The 16,843-nt window shown below is 37.0% G+C and overlaps 1 protein-coding gene across 1 annotated transcript in view; it reads left to right on the top strand.

Annotated features, from left to right (window-relative positions):
* The window catches only part of MYZAP (myocardial zonula adherens protein), a 57,465-nt gene that overhangs the window by 18,963 nt on the left and 21,659 nt on the right, over positions 1–16,843 (top strand). The window contains exons 5-10 of the mRNA XM_084532180.1: positions 204–317; positions 1,183–1,335; positions 3,372–3,497; positions 4,389–4,517; positions 6,224–6,306; positions 8,938–9,043. Coding sequence (XP_084388306.1) covers positions 204–317; positions 1,183–1,335; positions 3,372–3,497; positions 4,389–4,517; positions 6,224–6,306; positions 8,938–9,043 — 711 coding nt within the window. The remainder of the gene's footprint in view (positions 1–203; positions 318–1,182; positions 1,336–3,371; positions 3,498–4,388; positions 4,518–6,223; positions 6,307–8,937; positions 9,044–16,843) is intronic.

Raw genomic sequence — 16,843 nt, 5'->3', positions numbered from 1 at the left:
CTTGTGCCTTGTTTCTGTTAGCATATTTGAATTATACATTTTGTTTGTATGTTTTTGAGGTGCAGGGACGTGGTTTGTATACTTTAAGCATCCTAGTACTGTGGAAATTAACCATGGGGTCTGTCTATTCTGTAGGTCCCTTTGAAGCAATAGGTAAACTTGATCATTATTCTATATAAAACTTCTTTTTTTTTCCTGCTCAGGTGACAAATGCTCATCAGGAATCCTTAGAGAATCATGTGCGAGTGCAGGCTGCAGCCTTAGATAGCTTTAGTGAAATGAACAGCTCCTTGACATCAGCATCAATAGACTTGCAGGTACATTTTAATAGCTGTTTCACAGCTGACAACTTCATTTTCTGACGTGCATTTAAAAGTGTACATTAAACATGGATAACAAATACAGATTCTAACACTAAGCTAGTCAATAAAGTCTTGTCTTGGGTATCTGAGGCATCTAATTTAAGAAACTAAGGAAAAAAATCTGCAACTATTTTGTAACAACAATTTAAAAAGTGTACACTCAAGAGATACTGATCTGCAGCAGACTAATGTCACTAGTCATGTCTTTACAGAATATTGTAAGGTGACGATGTAATTTGTTCTGTATTAAGCAAAATAGAACATCTTCTGTCTTATACCTACCTTCACCAGGTAATAGAAATGGAAGTGGCATGTGTGGATGCTAATAAGTACTGGTGATGTTGTATATACCTGTGAAATCTAGGGGGAGGGAGAATGCGGGAACATATTTTCTGTTTTAAAGACTTTCAAATTCCCATGTATCTGAGCTCAACAATTAATGATCCTGTTTTCTTGTATGTCACAGTTTTTCTCACTTTAATGTGTTTAAAATGTATAGCATGGATCTTGGAGAGGAGAAAGGAAGACTGTTGGGAATAACATTTGTACTAAAATGTATCCATATTCCTTTTTTTCTTTTCTTTTTTAATAGTGCTCCAGGACTTGATTTCAATGAATATGTTCCTCATGGAAATTCCTTCTAGGAAACCAAATACAAAAAAAGTCAGAATTTTATATGTTAAAACTTTCAAAACTATTCATGTTGTGTTGACTAATCATGAATCTCTTAAATGTTTTTTTCTATTCCATAATCTCTTGACCACATTAGCAAACTAGATTATTTGCGATTTTTAATATGTGGTTTGCCTCTTTCTTCCAGAAAACTCTAGTGGATGTTACTTTGGAGAACACTGATATAAGGGAACAAATAAGGAATTTAAAACACACACATGAGCAATCTATGGAAAAGCTGAGAGAGAAGCAAAAACAACTGGAAACAGCACAAATTGAAAATCAGTTACTGAAATTAAAGGTACAGTATATAAACTCCCCTGAAGATATTGCACAGTAAGGGCATTTAGGAATATATTAAATGAATTCCTTGGCCTTATTTGTGAAGGATTCTTCATCCATCACACCTTGCTCGTTCTCTAGAGCTGTCATATTCCTGTGAAATGGTTCTGTATTAATAACAAAGAATCCCAGCTGGCAGCAGTCAGTCTTTCCATGACATGGGATTACTCTCCAGAGATGTTGGCAGGTGGAAGTTCAAACTATTAAAAGGTAATTAGTGTCCATTTGTGTAAGTAAAGGGACTTTATAACTTTACACAGTGCTGTAAGAATGTCTTGATGTTGAGCCTGCTTATATGGTACTGCTTAGTTTTTAGTAGGTAATCAAGTTTTATGAACATACGGTCAGCAGATAAGTGCTGTAGCAGCAAGTGTTTTGGAAAGAGAATTAAGCTATTTCTTTCAGAGAAATGCAAGGGAATAAAATGCAAACTATATGGTTTTACATGGCAGAAAGCTTGACCATTTTCTCATTACAATAGCTGAGGTTGGAGAACTTGCTTAAGAATACCATGACAGATGCCATAGTGCATCAATATTTTAATGCTTGTTTTCACTATCCTCATTGCTCAAGTTATAAGCAAACAAATGATGGAGACTCAGTGCCAGGGATCATACTCCAGTTCAATATATCTCAAGGAATTTGGGTTTTGATTGTTGGCTTTTTCTGAATTACATGATTCTTTCAGGCTTTCTATGGCATGAAAGGTTTTGTGTTACAGTGAAACTTAATTTATCTTCAGTCCCACCCACAAAGTGCAAGTTACTACCTCTGTGCCAGTATCAGTCTGTGAGTTCCAAAGAGGGCAATTGTAGAACAAGTGGAGTCGTTCAGAGCTTAGTCCCTTGTCAAAGGATGAAATACACTGTTGTTATCCTACAGGGCACTAGGACAGTTGTTCCCACCATGTAAGATAAACACAAGATTTTAATAAATCATTCGGTCCTTGAAGTGAAGAAAACAAACAAAATAAATGCACAACGAAGACCTTGCAATCAGAACAAGGTATTTAGTGGTTTTGTAAGCTTTAGTGATGAGCAAGGAACACTTTATTCTTTTCTCAGATGACAGTGTATTCGCATCTCCCTGATGTGGCTTTAGCAGCCACAGCATTCCAGTATAACCATTTCTGATTTATAGAATGTGCATTAAGAGAACTAAGTCCTAGATGAACTATTTTACTTTGCTTTTTATTGCAGTTTACAGAGTAGATGGGTTTATGCTGTAAGTGTATTATCTTGTGTTTAATCAATGAGGGTGTGGTTCAGTGAGTGTTTTGAACGCACATAAGGGGGAAATCCTGTCTCTGAATTACCATTCTTGCCCTCTTCCCTGTAACAGTTGTAGAGTTTCTGGTCCTGTGGTTAAAAATTAACCCTCCCTTACTCCTGGGTGTTTTCAGTCTGAGTTGTTCACTGATCAACTTTGCTCCATGGTCACCCCAGTTCCTGTGCTGGCTGTCAGAGCAGTATGTGAAAAAGCAAGAGAGAGGAGGGAGGGTGCAGCTGTGTCTTCTAGTTAGCAGCACATACTTATGTTCAGCTTAAAGTAATTGTTGCTTAGAGAGTTGGTGGCTATCTAGAAACGGGAGTCTACACCATCTCCTACACCATTTCTAATCTACATTTCAATAAAATGGCAGGAAACAAAACTTTTTCCATGGGGAAACAAACAGTGACTTGGAGGCTGCTATGGAAGGGCTCAGTAAAGAGGTGTGGCCTGGTGCTCTACAAGTGCTGGCTAGTTAAATACAACCAACGTGAAACTAGATGAAGTGGTAACTTCTACAAATTTGAATAAGTTCTACATTGGCGAAGCATTGCAATGGTTTTGATGTAAATGACAATCTGCTTCAATAATGTCAAATTTATAACAAGGTGGAACTGAAATTCAAGGTGTTATTCTTGCATCATGTGAGTTTCATTTCTCCTGCTGACAGCAGTGCTCTGCTGACAGATGGGTCATCCATGACTTTCATCCTATTCTCTCTTATAGGTGGAATCATCACAAGAAGCCAATGCTGAAGTCATGAGAGAGATGACAAGAAAACTGTATAGTCAATATGAGGAAAAAATGAGAGAAGAGGAACAGAAACATAAAGCTGAGAAAGAAATCCTCCTAGTACGTATAGCTGGTCTGTGGCACTTCGTTTGGGTGTCATTTCTCAGTCACCTAGTAATGGAGAGTTTTTTACTCCAGAGTGTACATATGCTACTTCACTCCTTTCTCTGTGACTAGTCATGCCACTGTTACGAAGTTTTCCAAGCTATTGGGGTTGTAGGGCTGAATAAAGAACGTTCAAACACAGTAACAGTAATGATAATGTTGATTTCAAAATCTGAAATGGAGTAAGTTGGCTTTTTTTACTTCCATTCCTCTAAAAAGAGGAAAACGGGATGTCCAATTTTATTGATATTTTTAAAAGGGATGGAGGGACAATTTCACTGGACACTAGGGGAGCAATAAATCTTTCTGCCCACTGGTTTTGGTCCACCCCCAAGTAAAACCTAACTTTGATCAGTTTGTCATTGTGTTCTTCTACCTGGTAAAGATAGATAATGACTGAGACTGAAGGTAGATTCTCTAGCTTCTTCCTATTCCTATAGTTTTATATGTGAAGAAAGTACATAGCTGAACAGGGTAAATGGTAGTGTTTAAAATGCTGTCAACTGGAATAGCATATTTTCTTGTGCTGTTACTTCACGAAATACTCAGAAGGGAGAACAAATATCTAAGAAATGGGGAAATGTTTTTCTCATATTTTCATAATGATGCTTTACAAATATGTATGCACTTCAGAGTGCCCCAGATCTTCTGTTACATAAAATTAAAGTTTAGGGTCACAGCTTTTCCAGACTTCTGGGCAAGTATAGTGAAAAGCCTTGAGCTTTGCTTAAAAACTATTAGCCTGGTTATTTGGGCTAAAAAATGTTTATTCCTTATTAACATATTACATGTTATCAGATTTTTCATATTATATGTTAATGTGATTGTAAATGTTCTCGTTTAAAGGAGGAAACAAATCGGCTTCTGAAAGCTATTGAAGAGGCAAACAAAAAGATGCAAATTACAGAAACAAGTATACAAGAGAAAGATCAGAGAATTGGTGAGCTGGATCGACTGATTGAACGCATGGAAGAGGTATGAGAGTTCATTGCTTGCATTTTTTAAAGAAAGTGCATAATTATATGAAGGGAATTTGATTTTTTTTTTTTTTTTGAAATTGCCTGCTGCTTAGTACCCTGCTCAGTGACATACCATTGCTGTTTGTATCTTATGAGTTATTGCATCCATGTAAGTAAATGCACCTGGACTACTGAAGAGACACTGTGATTAAGTGGGTCTTCTATTTTTCTAGTTGTGTCAACAGTTAGAGCTGCTTAAGGTGTCAACATTTATTTACTAAACCATCATTTCCTTCAGTGTCCAAGGTCTCCCTAGTCTAATGATGTAGTCATATATGACCTGAATTCTCTTAAAAATGCTGTTGGTAGGTCCACTAAAATATATTTTAGTTAGGTAGATTAAGACCCTATTATTATTAAGTTGTCTATTCGGACTGGAATTGCATCTCCAAATTTATCCATGTTTCAATGAAATGCTAAACTGCGGGCTTCAAACTAAAAGTTTTTGGGGGATTTTTTGCAGATATCTAGCAGCTACTTACTTTTCAAAGATTTCTAATTTATTTAGATTATGACTTTGTTTTCTGGTATCATTCACCTAACTGAGAATGAATGTTATTGTTTAGTCCTTAGACTGAAGAGTGTCACTCTCAAAGGCATAAGAGCAGCCCTTCTGTAAGACTCCAATACTTTTGGATGTACTTGTGTGTTTCTTATTTAACTCAATAGCAGGCTTCTCATTATCTTTAAAGATCTGGGCCTTGCTATCTAGAATATAGAATAGAGAACATACTGGGAAATTCTAGTAAGTGGATAGAGTACAGTCTTCTGGTCTTACAAGTGAAGCATTTTTTCACCAGCTTTATTAAATATTTGCTACTACTGAAATTTTTTTATAAGACAGTCTTGTTGTCTTCACTGGTTAGTCTGATGTGCATTTATATTGAGCCACTTTTGTCTGATGCTTGCAAGTAGAATTAGTGATTACACTGAGAAATGTTAGCTTAATATGCCCCTTATCAACTTGATCTGGGTTTTGGCATACCACTTGTAAGTATCATGCAGTGAAAAAAGGATTGTAATATAGTTCTTACAGTACAGATAAGTTTCAGGTTATTTAATTTGCTGATATCTGCCGGATATTTGCAGAGTAAAACTGAACGACTCTGTTAAATTCCCATTAAAGTGGATAGCTTCTGTTAATTTGTGTTAACAGTTCCCAATTCCTGATCGATCTTCACAAGCACTATGTTTGTGGATGCCCAGAAGATAAACAGGAACATTTTTTGATTTGGGTGGAAGATGGGGTAGAGGTAGAGGGAAGGAATAGAGCAATAGCTTTTATCTCTGCCTTGGGCTAAGATTTCTTTTTGGAGGGATAAAATGGAAAATATGAGACTTATGTAGTTAAAGATTGTGAGGACTCATCTCTATTCAAAAATTTCAGTTTCAAGTACAGCTGCACATCTTCAAAAGGGAAATTGAAAAATCTGATCTTATTTCTGTGTATTTTTTTATTTTTGAATTTGATTTTATTATTTGCATTCTGTGGTCCTTGGCTATAGGATATACATGAATCCTCTGTAAAAAATGTAAATTTTGTTTAATTAGTTTCTATTTTAATTTCAAAAATGATCTTTTAAATTGCAATGAAATATGCATAGTAAAGCCTTTATATATTGACATATGGAGAACTGAAGGATAGCATTTATTGTTGTTTAGGAACGTCACCAGCTGCAAAAACAACTGGAACTAAATGAAATACAAATATCTGGAGCAAAATCTGAAAACTCCGACAGTGAGAGGTAAGATATGTCTTGTTTGTGGAACTAAATAGTTGTTAGTGTTGTTAGGTAACTTCAGGGGGTCAGTTGCTTTGTTTGTTTTTGAAGACATCTGAATTTTATTTTTCCTAACTTTAACACTGTTTAGGAGAGATAATCCATCTGATGAGTTCCTTTATTTAGATACAAAATATCATTTCCATGCATTTTTCCTGAAAAGTTTTTGTAAACATGCAAAGTACATTTTAGATGGAACACACAGTGACATATTTGTAGATTGATTTTTCTTAAATCTGCATTCCCAAATTCTGCATAGTATGATCTTGCCTATGAGTACTTTGATCGTCTCCTTCTAGACTGTTCAATACAGTTTTAAAAGAAAATACATTCTGTATAAATATTAAGCTATAGGATAAAAAGGTCCATCTTTGAAAAGATGAACTCATGATGACAGCAAAAGTTCTGCATATGACTGCCAACATTTCTTATGTATAAAAGAGGGAGAATGGAATATATTTGAGGCTTGGAGAAGTGTATCCACAAATGTGAGGGACGTTAACATACGCACATGAACAAATGAAGGTGTGTAAAAAAAAAAAAAAAAAAAAAAAATCTGTCATGTAACATCACAGTGCAGAAATAAGCTGTGGAGTTAGTTATTTGAGGAAAGTTGAAGGTCATGTTATTGGCAGTGAGACCTCTGTGAATGGTTCTGCAAATCATGAGGTTTAGAAGGAAGAGCTGGTGATGTTGGCACCCGAATGTGCTGTTTCTGCCAATGGGTGGCATGTGCATCCATTGCTACTTTGAGACTGACAAAGCACCACAACTAGGCAAAATGAATTTATGTGACACTACTTGAATGGATAAAGATGAATTTTAAGCAGCCACTGAATAATCACACTTGATTACTACTAATATTTCTGGGGCACCTAGACGCTCAGTTTTAAAGTTTTGACATCCCACTATTCTTTATGAAGTATAATCATAAAAAGGAGTCCCTGCCCAGAGCATCTTACTAGTTGTATTGAAGTGACCTGCTTATCTGGTTGCAGGAAAAAACCATCTTTTTACGTCAGCCTGTTAAAATAACAATTTAGAGTGTACAGATGTTGCATGCAACATAGAATTTGGAGATGTAAGATAATTGCCTTCTTTCTTTACGACCAGATAGCAGATACTCTTCTCACTTCAGTGAATATTGCCCTGTCCACTCAGCATGAAAAGTTATGCTGCATTAATAAGGGTAAAGGAAAGACAGAAATTTGTGCGGTGCAATGCGAACAAGCATGTGGTTGTAATCTATGTAATTCAAGCAATGAATCTCTATTCAGATGCTGAGGTCTGTTCTTAACTTCTCTTCACCTGTGTGTTCCTAGTCAGACACTTACCTCCACATGAGCAATGACATCTGCTGTTTCTCTATTACTATCAGTACATAAAATTTGGAATCTTTCAATGAGAGACCAGCTCTGTGTTACAATTGCAATCAAAATGGAAACTTATTTTGTGAGATCTTAATATGCAGGATTGAAAAACCTGCAGCAGTGCCTTGATTTTTTGAGTCCTTGTCAAAGTGCTGCAGTTACAGTTTTGTAGACTACTTTACTGTTAATAGAAACTCTTTATGGGAGAGAAACAGCATACAATTCAGTCATTCATTGGAATCATGTCATACAGTTTGCCATCTGCTGCTTTGCCTTAAAATGGTCGTTCTGTTTGCAGCTTCAGCAGTTTCTTCTGCTGTACACAGAGCAGGATGAAAAAAATCCTTTTTGTTTTTGAATCTCCTCCTCCACTTCTCAAATCCTGTCCAGTCCTAACCATAGGAGTACAGAAGTTTATTTTGCAGGCAAATGATTGATTTCTTTAAGCATTTCAAGAATTGTTCATTCAGATAAACAAACAAACAAACAACAACAACAAACATGTTCCCATGCTTCCCTCCTGTTTCTTCACATATTCTAAAACTACTTTCCTGGCAAGCTGTCAAGTCAACTTGTGATAGGAGTTCTGAGGGTGTTCTATTTCTGTGTAAAACTGCTTTGAAGAAATACAGTATCTGTCTGCAAAGTCATACATAGAAACTTTAAACATCCATGCCAGTTCCTGCTGACTGTTGCTGACTTAAAACTACTCCAGTTAGCATTCTAGTACTGTTGGCAACTATGCCAAATCCTTGATTCATGGCAGCCCTATAGTAGGAGAGCATTTAAAAGGACACCTTCAGATGTGCCTCCTGGCTTCTATTTAGTATGCATTACCAAGAAGTTTGCAGGTGCTACTAAGTCCATATAATTGTGCCTTTCTGGTGATAAAGATCTAGTTGTCTAAATGCCAAGAAAAAACAGACATCTCAAGGAGACGAGCTTTATTATATCATTTAATTGTCAGCACTTTGGGCTCTGAGTAAGCACACCAGTATGTGCGACAAAGGTGAGTTAACATGGGTGGAGACAGCAACTTTGACTACAAGAGTACCATTAGAACGTACTTTATACAAATAAAATCCACGTCTGCCAGTGGAATTTGGCTTGTCTACCTGTGGACTTAATCTTCCTGATTTGTGGTGGGATTATGGCAATTTGTTCTTGTTTTGCTCATACTGCATACCTCCACATTTATATGCTTAATTCTTCCATCTTTTGCTAGGTCACAGCATTTGGAGGAGGTAGCAGCAAGCCTAAGGGAGCGAATCAAACATCTGGATGATATGGTCCACTGCCAACAGAAGAAAGTCAAGCACATGGTTGAGGAGGTGAGATCCAGTAAAACAATGTATTTTTGACTCTTCTGGGAATGATGATTCTTTTAGTACATAATCCAGAGAGCTATGTTCTGTGTGCAATTTCCTTATGCCACTTGAGTTACAAATACAATAGAAGATGAGTTAAGCATCTGAAGCTAGTAAAGCAGAAAGAGAAGCTAAAAGCAGTTTAATCCAGTGGTTTTTGGCTTATATACTGTGATCTTTGGGCTGACTCAAGTCTTTGAGCTCTTTATGTCAGTCCAGGAAATACAACTTAACTTGAAGCATTCGGAGTGCAGAAACAGGGCAGATTAGTTATTAAGGGTCTTCTTTCTATACACAAGGGTAAGGTAGAAGCTGCCCTTTATATTTTATGATTCAGTTCCTCACAGAAATAGCAGGACAAATACAGATTTCAACTTCAAAACAAACAAACAAAAAAACCCAACAACTTGTTCTTGGGATATCATCATATAGCTGATCTAATTTTTTGCAAAATTATAAGCATCATTTTGCTGGAAAGCTGCTTTAAGTTACAGGCTACCTACATGCCAAGAAACCATTCAGCAGTCAGAAAGCTGTGATTGCAGACATTTCTGTTTCTCCAGGTGAATGATAGAGTGACATGGGATATATGTAAATTGTTTAAATTGGAGCTATACAAAACAAACTGACAGCACTATTATGCTGAGCCTTGTTCCTGCACAGAGGATGGGCATTCGTGAAATATCTCTTACTTGTATTTCGACATCACACATCCACAAAATCAAATGTTTGCAAACTATTTTATTCTAAGGCATTCTTTCTGCATTCATAATATGCTATTAGAGGATTTCTGATTAGACTTGCATTTTTTCTTATTTATCGAAGTATTATTACACCTCTGTCTATATGCTATTTGCCTATATCTATCTTGCTTTATATTTTGGTTACAAGATTCTGATGCAGTCCTGATATATGATCAGGTGTTTGATACTAAGTTATCCTGTCTTACATGCAGAGAGATGCAAAACTGAGTAGAAAAAAAGGGGATGCATTCTCTTTGCATTCAAGTTCTTCCATCACATATATTCAATAGTGTACTGTTATAAAGTCTTGAGGTTTTCTAGTTCAGCTTGCCTTTTTTTTTTTTTTCTTCTCACTACTTTCAAGCATCACAGAAGGTTGTCTAAAACTGGGCTAGCAGTCTTTATGCCACAGTACTCTATTAAGGAAAACATCTCCAATCTAATTAATCTGGAACAGTTATTTAATCTGGAGTCTATTTTATATTTCAGTAAGTCAACCAGAATATTGTGAGATTTTTTTTTTCCCTACTCAAAAGTACTACAGGACTTGTCACTTTGATATTTGTGGCAACCCAGATGATTCTAGTAATACATACTACATTACGTGTATTCTAAAGCGCTTAATGTAACGACCTCTAGTGGACTGTGTTGGTATGAGAAACATTAAATTCCATGGAGTGTTTTGGCAAAAACAGGTATAAAGCTTGGGCCAGTGATTATTATATCAAAAATAATAGTTTTAATTGGAGAGTTTAGCTTTCTGATTCCTTGTAATATGTATCTACTGGTGTATTCATCTACACAGAAAGCCCTTCTGTCGTGGTTTAACCCGGCCGGCAGCTAAACACCACGCAGCCATTCGCTCACCCTCCCCCCTCCCTCTCTGGGACGAGGGAGAGAAATGGAAAGTGAAGCCCGTGAGTTGAGATAAAGACAGTTTAATAAGACAGGAAAATAATAATAACAAAAATAATAATAACAATAATAATAATAATGATACAATGATGATAATAGTACTACTACTAATAATGTGTACAAACAAGTGATGCACAATGCAATTGCTCACCACCCGCTGACCGATGCCCAGCCTAACCCCAAGCAGTCTGGCCCCCTCCCCTGACTAGCCACCCCTATATATTGTTTAGCATGACCCCAGATGGTATGAAATACCCCTTTGGCTAGTTTGGGTCACCTGTCCTGGGTCTGTGCCCTCCCAGCTCTTACTGCACCCCCAGCCTGCCTGTTGGCAGGACAGAGCAAAAGGCTGAGATGTCCTTGGCTTGGTATAAGCACTGCTCTGCAACAATTAAAACATCGGGGTGTTATCAGCACTCTTCTCATCCTAAGCCAAAACACAGCATTCCACCAGCTACTAGGAAGAAAATTAATTCTGTTCTAACTGAAACCAGGACACCTTCCAGATCTTCTGGTCATCCTCTTTAAAAAGTAGAATGTTAGATGTCTAACTCACTACTAACTCACTGCTTAACTGTCAAATATAACTAATTTATTTGCTGTCTGGCTACCTGCTTTTCAAAATCAATTAACACTCTACAAATCATTTTTTGCTGTGTATAGAGAATATACCTTATTTTTCCTTTTATTCCTTGTCTGTTTTATTTTTCTTTTACTACAGTTAACTTGAAAGCTGCATGAACACTTGTAACTGCATTATATTCTGATTAGTGAACTAACTAAGATTTCAGTAGCAGAAATTTGATCAGGTCCAATGGTGCCAAATAAATTAGGCACTTAATATTTTTAATTTCGTGGTGTCTGTGGTGTATGTTTCAGGTGTCTGTGGTGTATGTTTCAGAAAATAACTACCATATTGCTGGCATGCTCCATTTAAACCTTTTTTAATTAAAGGCTTAAAAACAGTAGCTTTAATTGGGTACAGAGAGTTGTAGTTGCCCACTGTGGGGAAGAAAGCATTGCAGATGTGTATGCCCTTTAAAAATCAGAACTACGCACATGCATGGCATTGTTTTGTGTCTCTTCTGTACATTAGAAAAGCGTTTTAAGGTTCACTTTCAGCAACACTTATTAACTATGCCATAGTAGTTGAGACTGACAACAAAAATACTTCTTAAAAGGTAGGACATTGAAAGAGAATACTATCTGAAGAGATGATGTGGAGATGTTAAAAACTAGTGAGCAGTAGCACTAAAACACACTAGAGTAGATAGGGAAGATTTTGTAATTTTACTGCTGTCTGAGTCCCAGGAAATGTGCTCATCAGAGTATACTTGAAAAATACGTATCTCTCTGCATTAAATTTAACCTAATGCAGAATGTAGTGGCTAGGAAGATCAAGTAAAATCCCATGTGAACCTGCCATGTTACTTGTCATTGAAATACTTTTATGGCTGGTATCTGTAAAATAACGTTACATCTTAGGGTTTATGAGGGTATTATAATGATCAATAACTTGTATTTAAATAATATAATTGAGAAAGAATGACCTTAGGAGCTAGAAAGCATGCTCTCTGAAACTCTTAGCTTCTCTGATGCATGGGAATAGACTGCTAACAGGCTAACCTGGGAAACCCAGAACAGAAGTAGCATAACAGTCAAAATTATCAGCAGTATTTTTGTTAGAAATTGCAAAACAAACAAACAAACAAACAAAAAAAGATACCCTATGAAACAGGTGAACAAATGTCTAAACACTTGCTTGACTACAGGATAAGCTTAGTGTTTAGTATTCAGCTTGGTATATTCAGATATAGCTCTGAAGTATAAATGGACATTTATTCTTTCAGTGTAAACCATGACAGATTTGTGCTGTTAGCATCGCCAATTTAGACAAAGTGCAGCTACAGAAATGAACATCATTTCAAAGTGGTGCTTAACAACCAAAATATGCTGCTTCGAATTCATATGGAAAACTGTCAAAATTGAAAAAGTACTCAGACAAATCTGATGGCTGAAAAATCACAAAATAGATTGCTGTTCAGTACTTTTTTAGGGAAAGATGGTGGATCACATGCAAGTGATAAATGGGAGGCATTCTGTTAGACAACAGCAAGCAGTCAAGAGGCAAGTGAAAGGAAGAGCATTAGTTTGGAGTTTTGAGATGCAATAGGCAGCTCTAACACCTTTAGTGCTGTTTTAATAGCATTTAAAATGTGTTAGGAGGCTGTTGTCAGTCCTAATCTAGGCATGCAGGAAAGGGGATGCTGACAAAGAAGCACCCATTGTAGAAGGCATAGGGGAAAAGAGTATTAAAGTTTTCATTTCCAAAGGACACATCTTGCTGATATTGAATGCAGTAAATATGCAAATTGCCTTTGGTGGAACTGAACCCAAGCAGAGGAAAATCACAGTTCAGTGTGGTTATGTGACATTTCAGGCATTAATAAAACCTTCTTCAATTTGACCTAGACAGACCAGTCATAAACAGGAGCATGGAAAACAGTTTTCAGAAGAAAATAAAAGATAAAATAAGAGTTAAAATTAAAGATATTTTAAAAAAAAGAAAAAGACAGAAAACGAGGAAAAATTCTGGAAGTTTTCTTGAATCTGTGACCTTCAACATCTGTGTTACGTCCCTCACACAACCATTATTCAGCCTCTTAGGGTTTCTCTTCTGTGAAAACCAAGATCAGAAAGAACCTTCAGAGCAACAGCTGACCTGAAAGTTATCCAGCATAGTCTTCAAGCCTGATGTTACCATTGGAGAGAGACTGCAGATGTCTTAAGGCTTACAGATTTTTCCCTGCCATTGCAGCTGAAAGTGCAGGACTTACATTTGGCAAGTGTGCAGAAGTCCAGCCCCTATCTCCTATTTGTATGTAGCTGGCTTTCAAAAAAAAAAAAAAAAAAAAGAGAGAGAAAGAGATGGAATGGGTGACCTAAGAGCTCAGTGGTGAAATCAGTGAACATTAGTAATGATAAGACTGATTAGCTTCACTTCCTTTTATTTTAATCCCTCTCCTTTGTAGTCATTTTAAAATGTTGACTGGGCAGAGACAGGCTTTCAAAGGCAGGCCCCCAAATAGCCAGCTTGATCAGAAACAGAAAATTCACAGGGAGAATCCCAGCATGAAAGGTGGAAGGATGCAAACTTCAGACCCTTCCACTAAGGAGTTTCCAGTTCAGAGACTGAAGTGATAGGCAGATGGAGCCACAGGGGTGCTAGGGGAGGGTAGGGGAAGCTGCAACCACATTGCTTCTTTAAGGGTGGAAATGCTTCTGTGAGAGGGATGAAAGCTTGCTCTTTTAGGTTATCTATTCTGTATGGTCGGTCAGTTTAAACCACTTATGTCTGTGTAGGATAATGGAAATGGTTTAGTGTTAGATAAAGCTAAAAATCTTCAAATCCAAAAATTTATATGAGCAACAAAAGCATTTCTTGACATTATCTCCATTTCAGTCCTGGAGAGATTAAGAGAGATTTAGATTTGAAATCTGTGCAGTTGAAATTGAAATGGAATGCACTTTCATGGCACAAAAAGCTCATGTTGTACATGTTATTTAGTATTAAGAAGCAAGAGAGAGGAGAAAAGTATTTACATTTGTAAGCAAGGCAAGTGGGTTGATGCAGATATAAAGAGCTGTTCTGAAGGGGACTGAAAAGAGAAAAGGATATTTGATTCTGTGGCACAGAATTATCAACAGAACTCAGATTTCACATGGAATTCCCTAACTACTGAATTGAACTGTCTCTAGGTCATGGCCCATGAGCTGTTCTCCAGCTTTAGTCTCAGATTCGCTGGATAATAAATGGTGACCAAACACCAGAGAGAAGCTGCATCCTGCTCTGTTGTGGAAGATACTTGCATGAAAGGACAAAGTGCTAACGAGCAAGTGATGTTTTGTACTGCACAAATGAAGAATACAGAAGAAGTTTTCCCACCAAAGACTTAATAAACAGCTGAAAACTTCTCTATCAAAATACTCCAACTTGATACACATTGAAAAATAGCCCGGTTTTAATATGGATATACAGTTTCAATTTTAGGTCAAGTTAAAGAAGACATACAGAAGCATAGAGGATGAGAAGATTAAATTATCAGCAACAGACAGAAGCCAAATTATTGCTAACCAAAATCTGCATTGTATAGTACCCATAGTAAAAGCAACAACAACAGCAACTGCAAAAACACAACAACAAATGTAGAAAGAAACCCACCCTGGGAGCTTGGAGGAAGAAAATATATGGCAGAACATAAATAATATCCCCGCAGTCCAAGTGTTCGTCATGCCTCAGTGGACTTGAGCAATGCAATACGTTGTTTATCTATTGGCAAAAGTAGAATCACTGCTGGAGTTCAGTGAGATTGTTTATACATTCATAGCATCAGCTCTTTCAGCTGGGAATTGCCTGGCCAAGTCATTAATTAGAAGACTTAAACATTGCTAAGGTAGTTCTTAATAAGGTGTGTAGAACTGTTAGACAAGGTGCTGATATTTATAATCCATTAGGACATCTGGGCCCTGTGGGCCTGCTGTAGGGAATAGATGGACATCAAAGACTGCTCTAATACATTCATACAGGTCACTAGTTTAGAAAGGTTGCCAAGTTGGTGCAATAACTTAAATCAATGAGTTGTTACTTTTTCTTTACATAAAATGGGAGTTTTAAAATACTAAGAAGTACTGATTTAAGGAGGACTAAAGGGAAAGGTGCTCATTTCTATTTGCTTTATTATGTTCCCTGAAAAAAATTTCAACACTAGCCTCTGATAAGTACTACTTAAGGTCCAGTGAAATACTGGAATCTTGAGTAAAATGTTGTTTTCCTTGTACAGCAACTGTCTGAGAGTTCAGGCTGATGTTGCAAAGTCTTGTCTGTCTCGTTTTGTATGGTTTAATATGTGTTTGTCCTGTGTTTAGTCATATTTACAACCAGTTTGTTCATGTCTCTGTATCAGTGTTACAGATGCCAAATTGATTTATGGCAAATGAATAAGGAAAATGCACGATACTTGAATAATATATAATATTTAACTATGTTAGTACTGTCATATTGTGTTAAATATTTTAAATTAATGGAAGATATTATCAGGTGGTAAATATTGACTGAATTTACCTAACAGCTGGATCTGTTCCAATTCAATAGATAACTATATTTAAAGCCTCCAGAACTGTGACTAAGTATACAGAATAAAATCAAGTTTGCTACGTCAGACTTTCTTTATAAAGGCTCTACAGTTCGACATAACTTTAATTGTCTCTTGTGATGCTTTTTCTTTCTCCTTTAATTGATTCATAGTTCTGTTGATTTCCCTTCTAATATCACTACTCCCCAGCAGTTATTTAGAGGACTCTTTCTTTCGGGTCTCTTGATACTCCTCTTGACTGTTCTTAGATGCTCTACCCATGAAATCAATGAAATGCTGTTGACTTATACATCTATCTTTCTATCTTTACTGAAGTAGTTGGTTGACAGAGCAAAAGAAATTCAGAAGTGCAGCTCTTCCCAGAAAATATTTACACTGTCCATTCAAGTAGCATGAGAATTTCATCTGGTACTTGAGGACACTTACTGGAGACCCCATAACGTGCAGTAGGGAGAAATAAACGTATCTTCATTGATGTGACAGGCAAGAATTTAATTTTCTGGGAGATGCTACAAGATAAGGTGACAGTCTGGAAGTTGAGGGATTTTGAGAGAGATAACCTTGAGGTTTTAGAAGGAGGCAAAGGTATAGAGGTGGTAACAGCAATAGCACAAGGAGGAGAGAGCCTGAGGGGAAAAAAAAAAAAAAAAAAAAAAAAAGTGGCATTAGTAATCCTCAGCCAGTGAATAAATTCAACAAGATTCACATTGTACGTGGGGGCCTGACAGGCTGATTCAGGCTGTCAACTGCAGTAGGTATGTGCAGTGCAAGCTGTACACCCAACACGACCTGTAGGGATCTTTATGGGTCTGGCCATGACTGAGAGAGATCAGGTGCCCCTTCCTGTGCTCAGCAGCCAAGTGTCAGGGATTGAAGTGGGGTAGACAAAGGGCTGAGTTTGTATGCCCTGTGTTGACCTGTTGGGTGCTCCCCAGCCTTGGGGTGGCCAAAGA

This window comes from Aythya ferina, assembly GCF_964211825.1.
Source record: "Aythya ferina genome assembly, chromosome: 11".
Taxonomy (NCBI): domain Eukaryota; kingdom Metazoa; phylum Chordata; class Aves; order Anseriformes; family Anatidae; genus Aythya; species Aythya ferina.
Note: the sequence above shows the minus strand (reverse complement) of the source record. Positions and strands in the feature narration are given on the sequence as shown.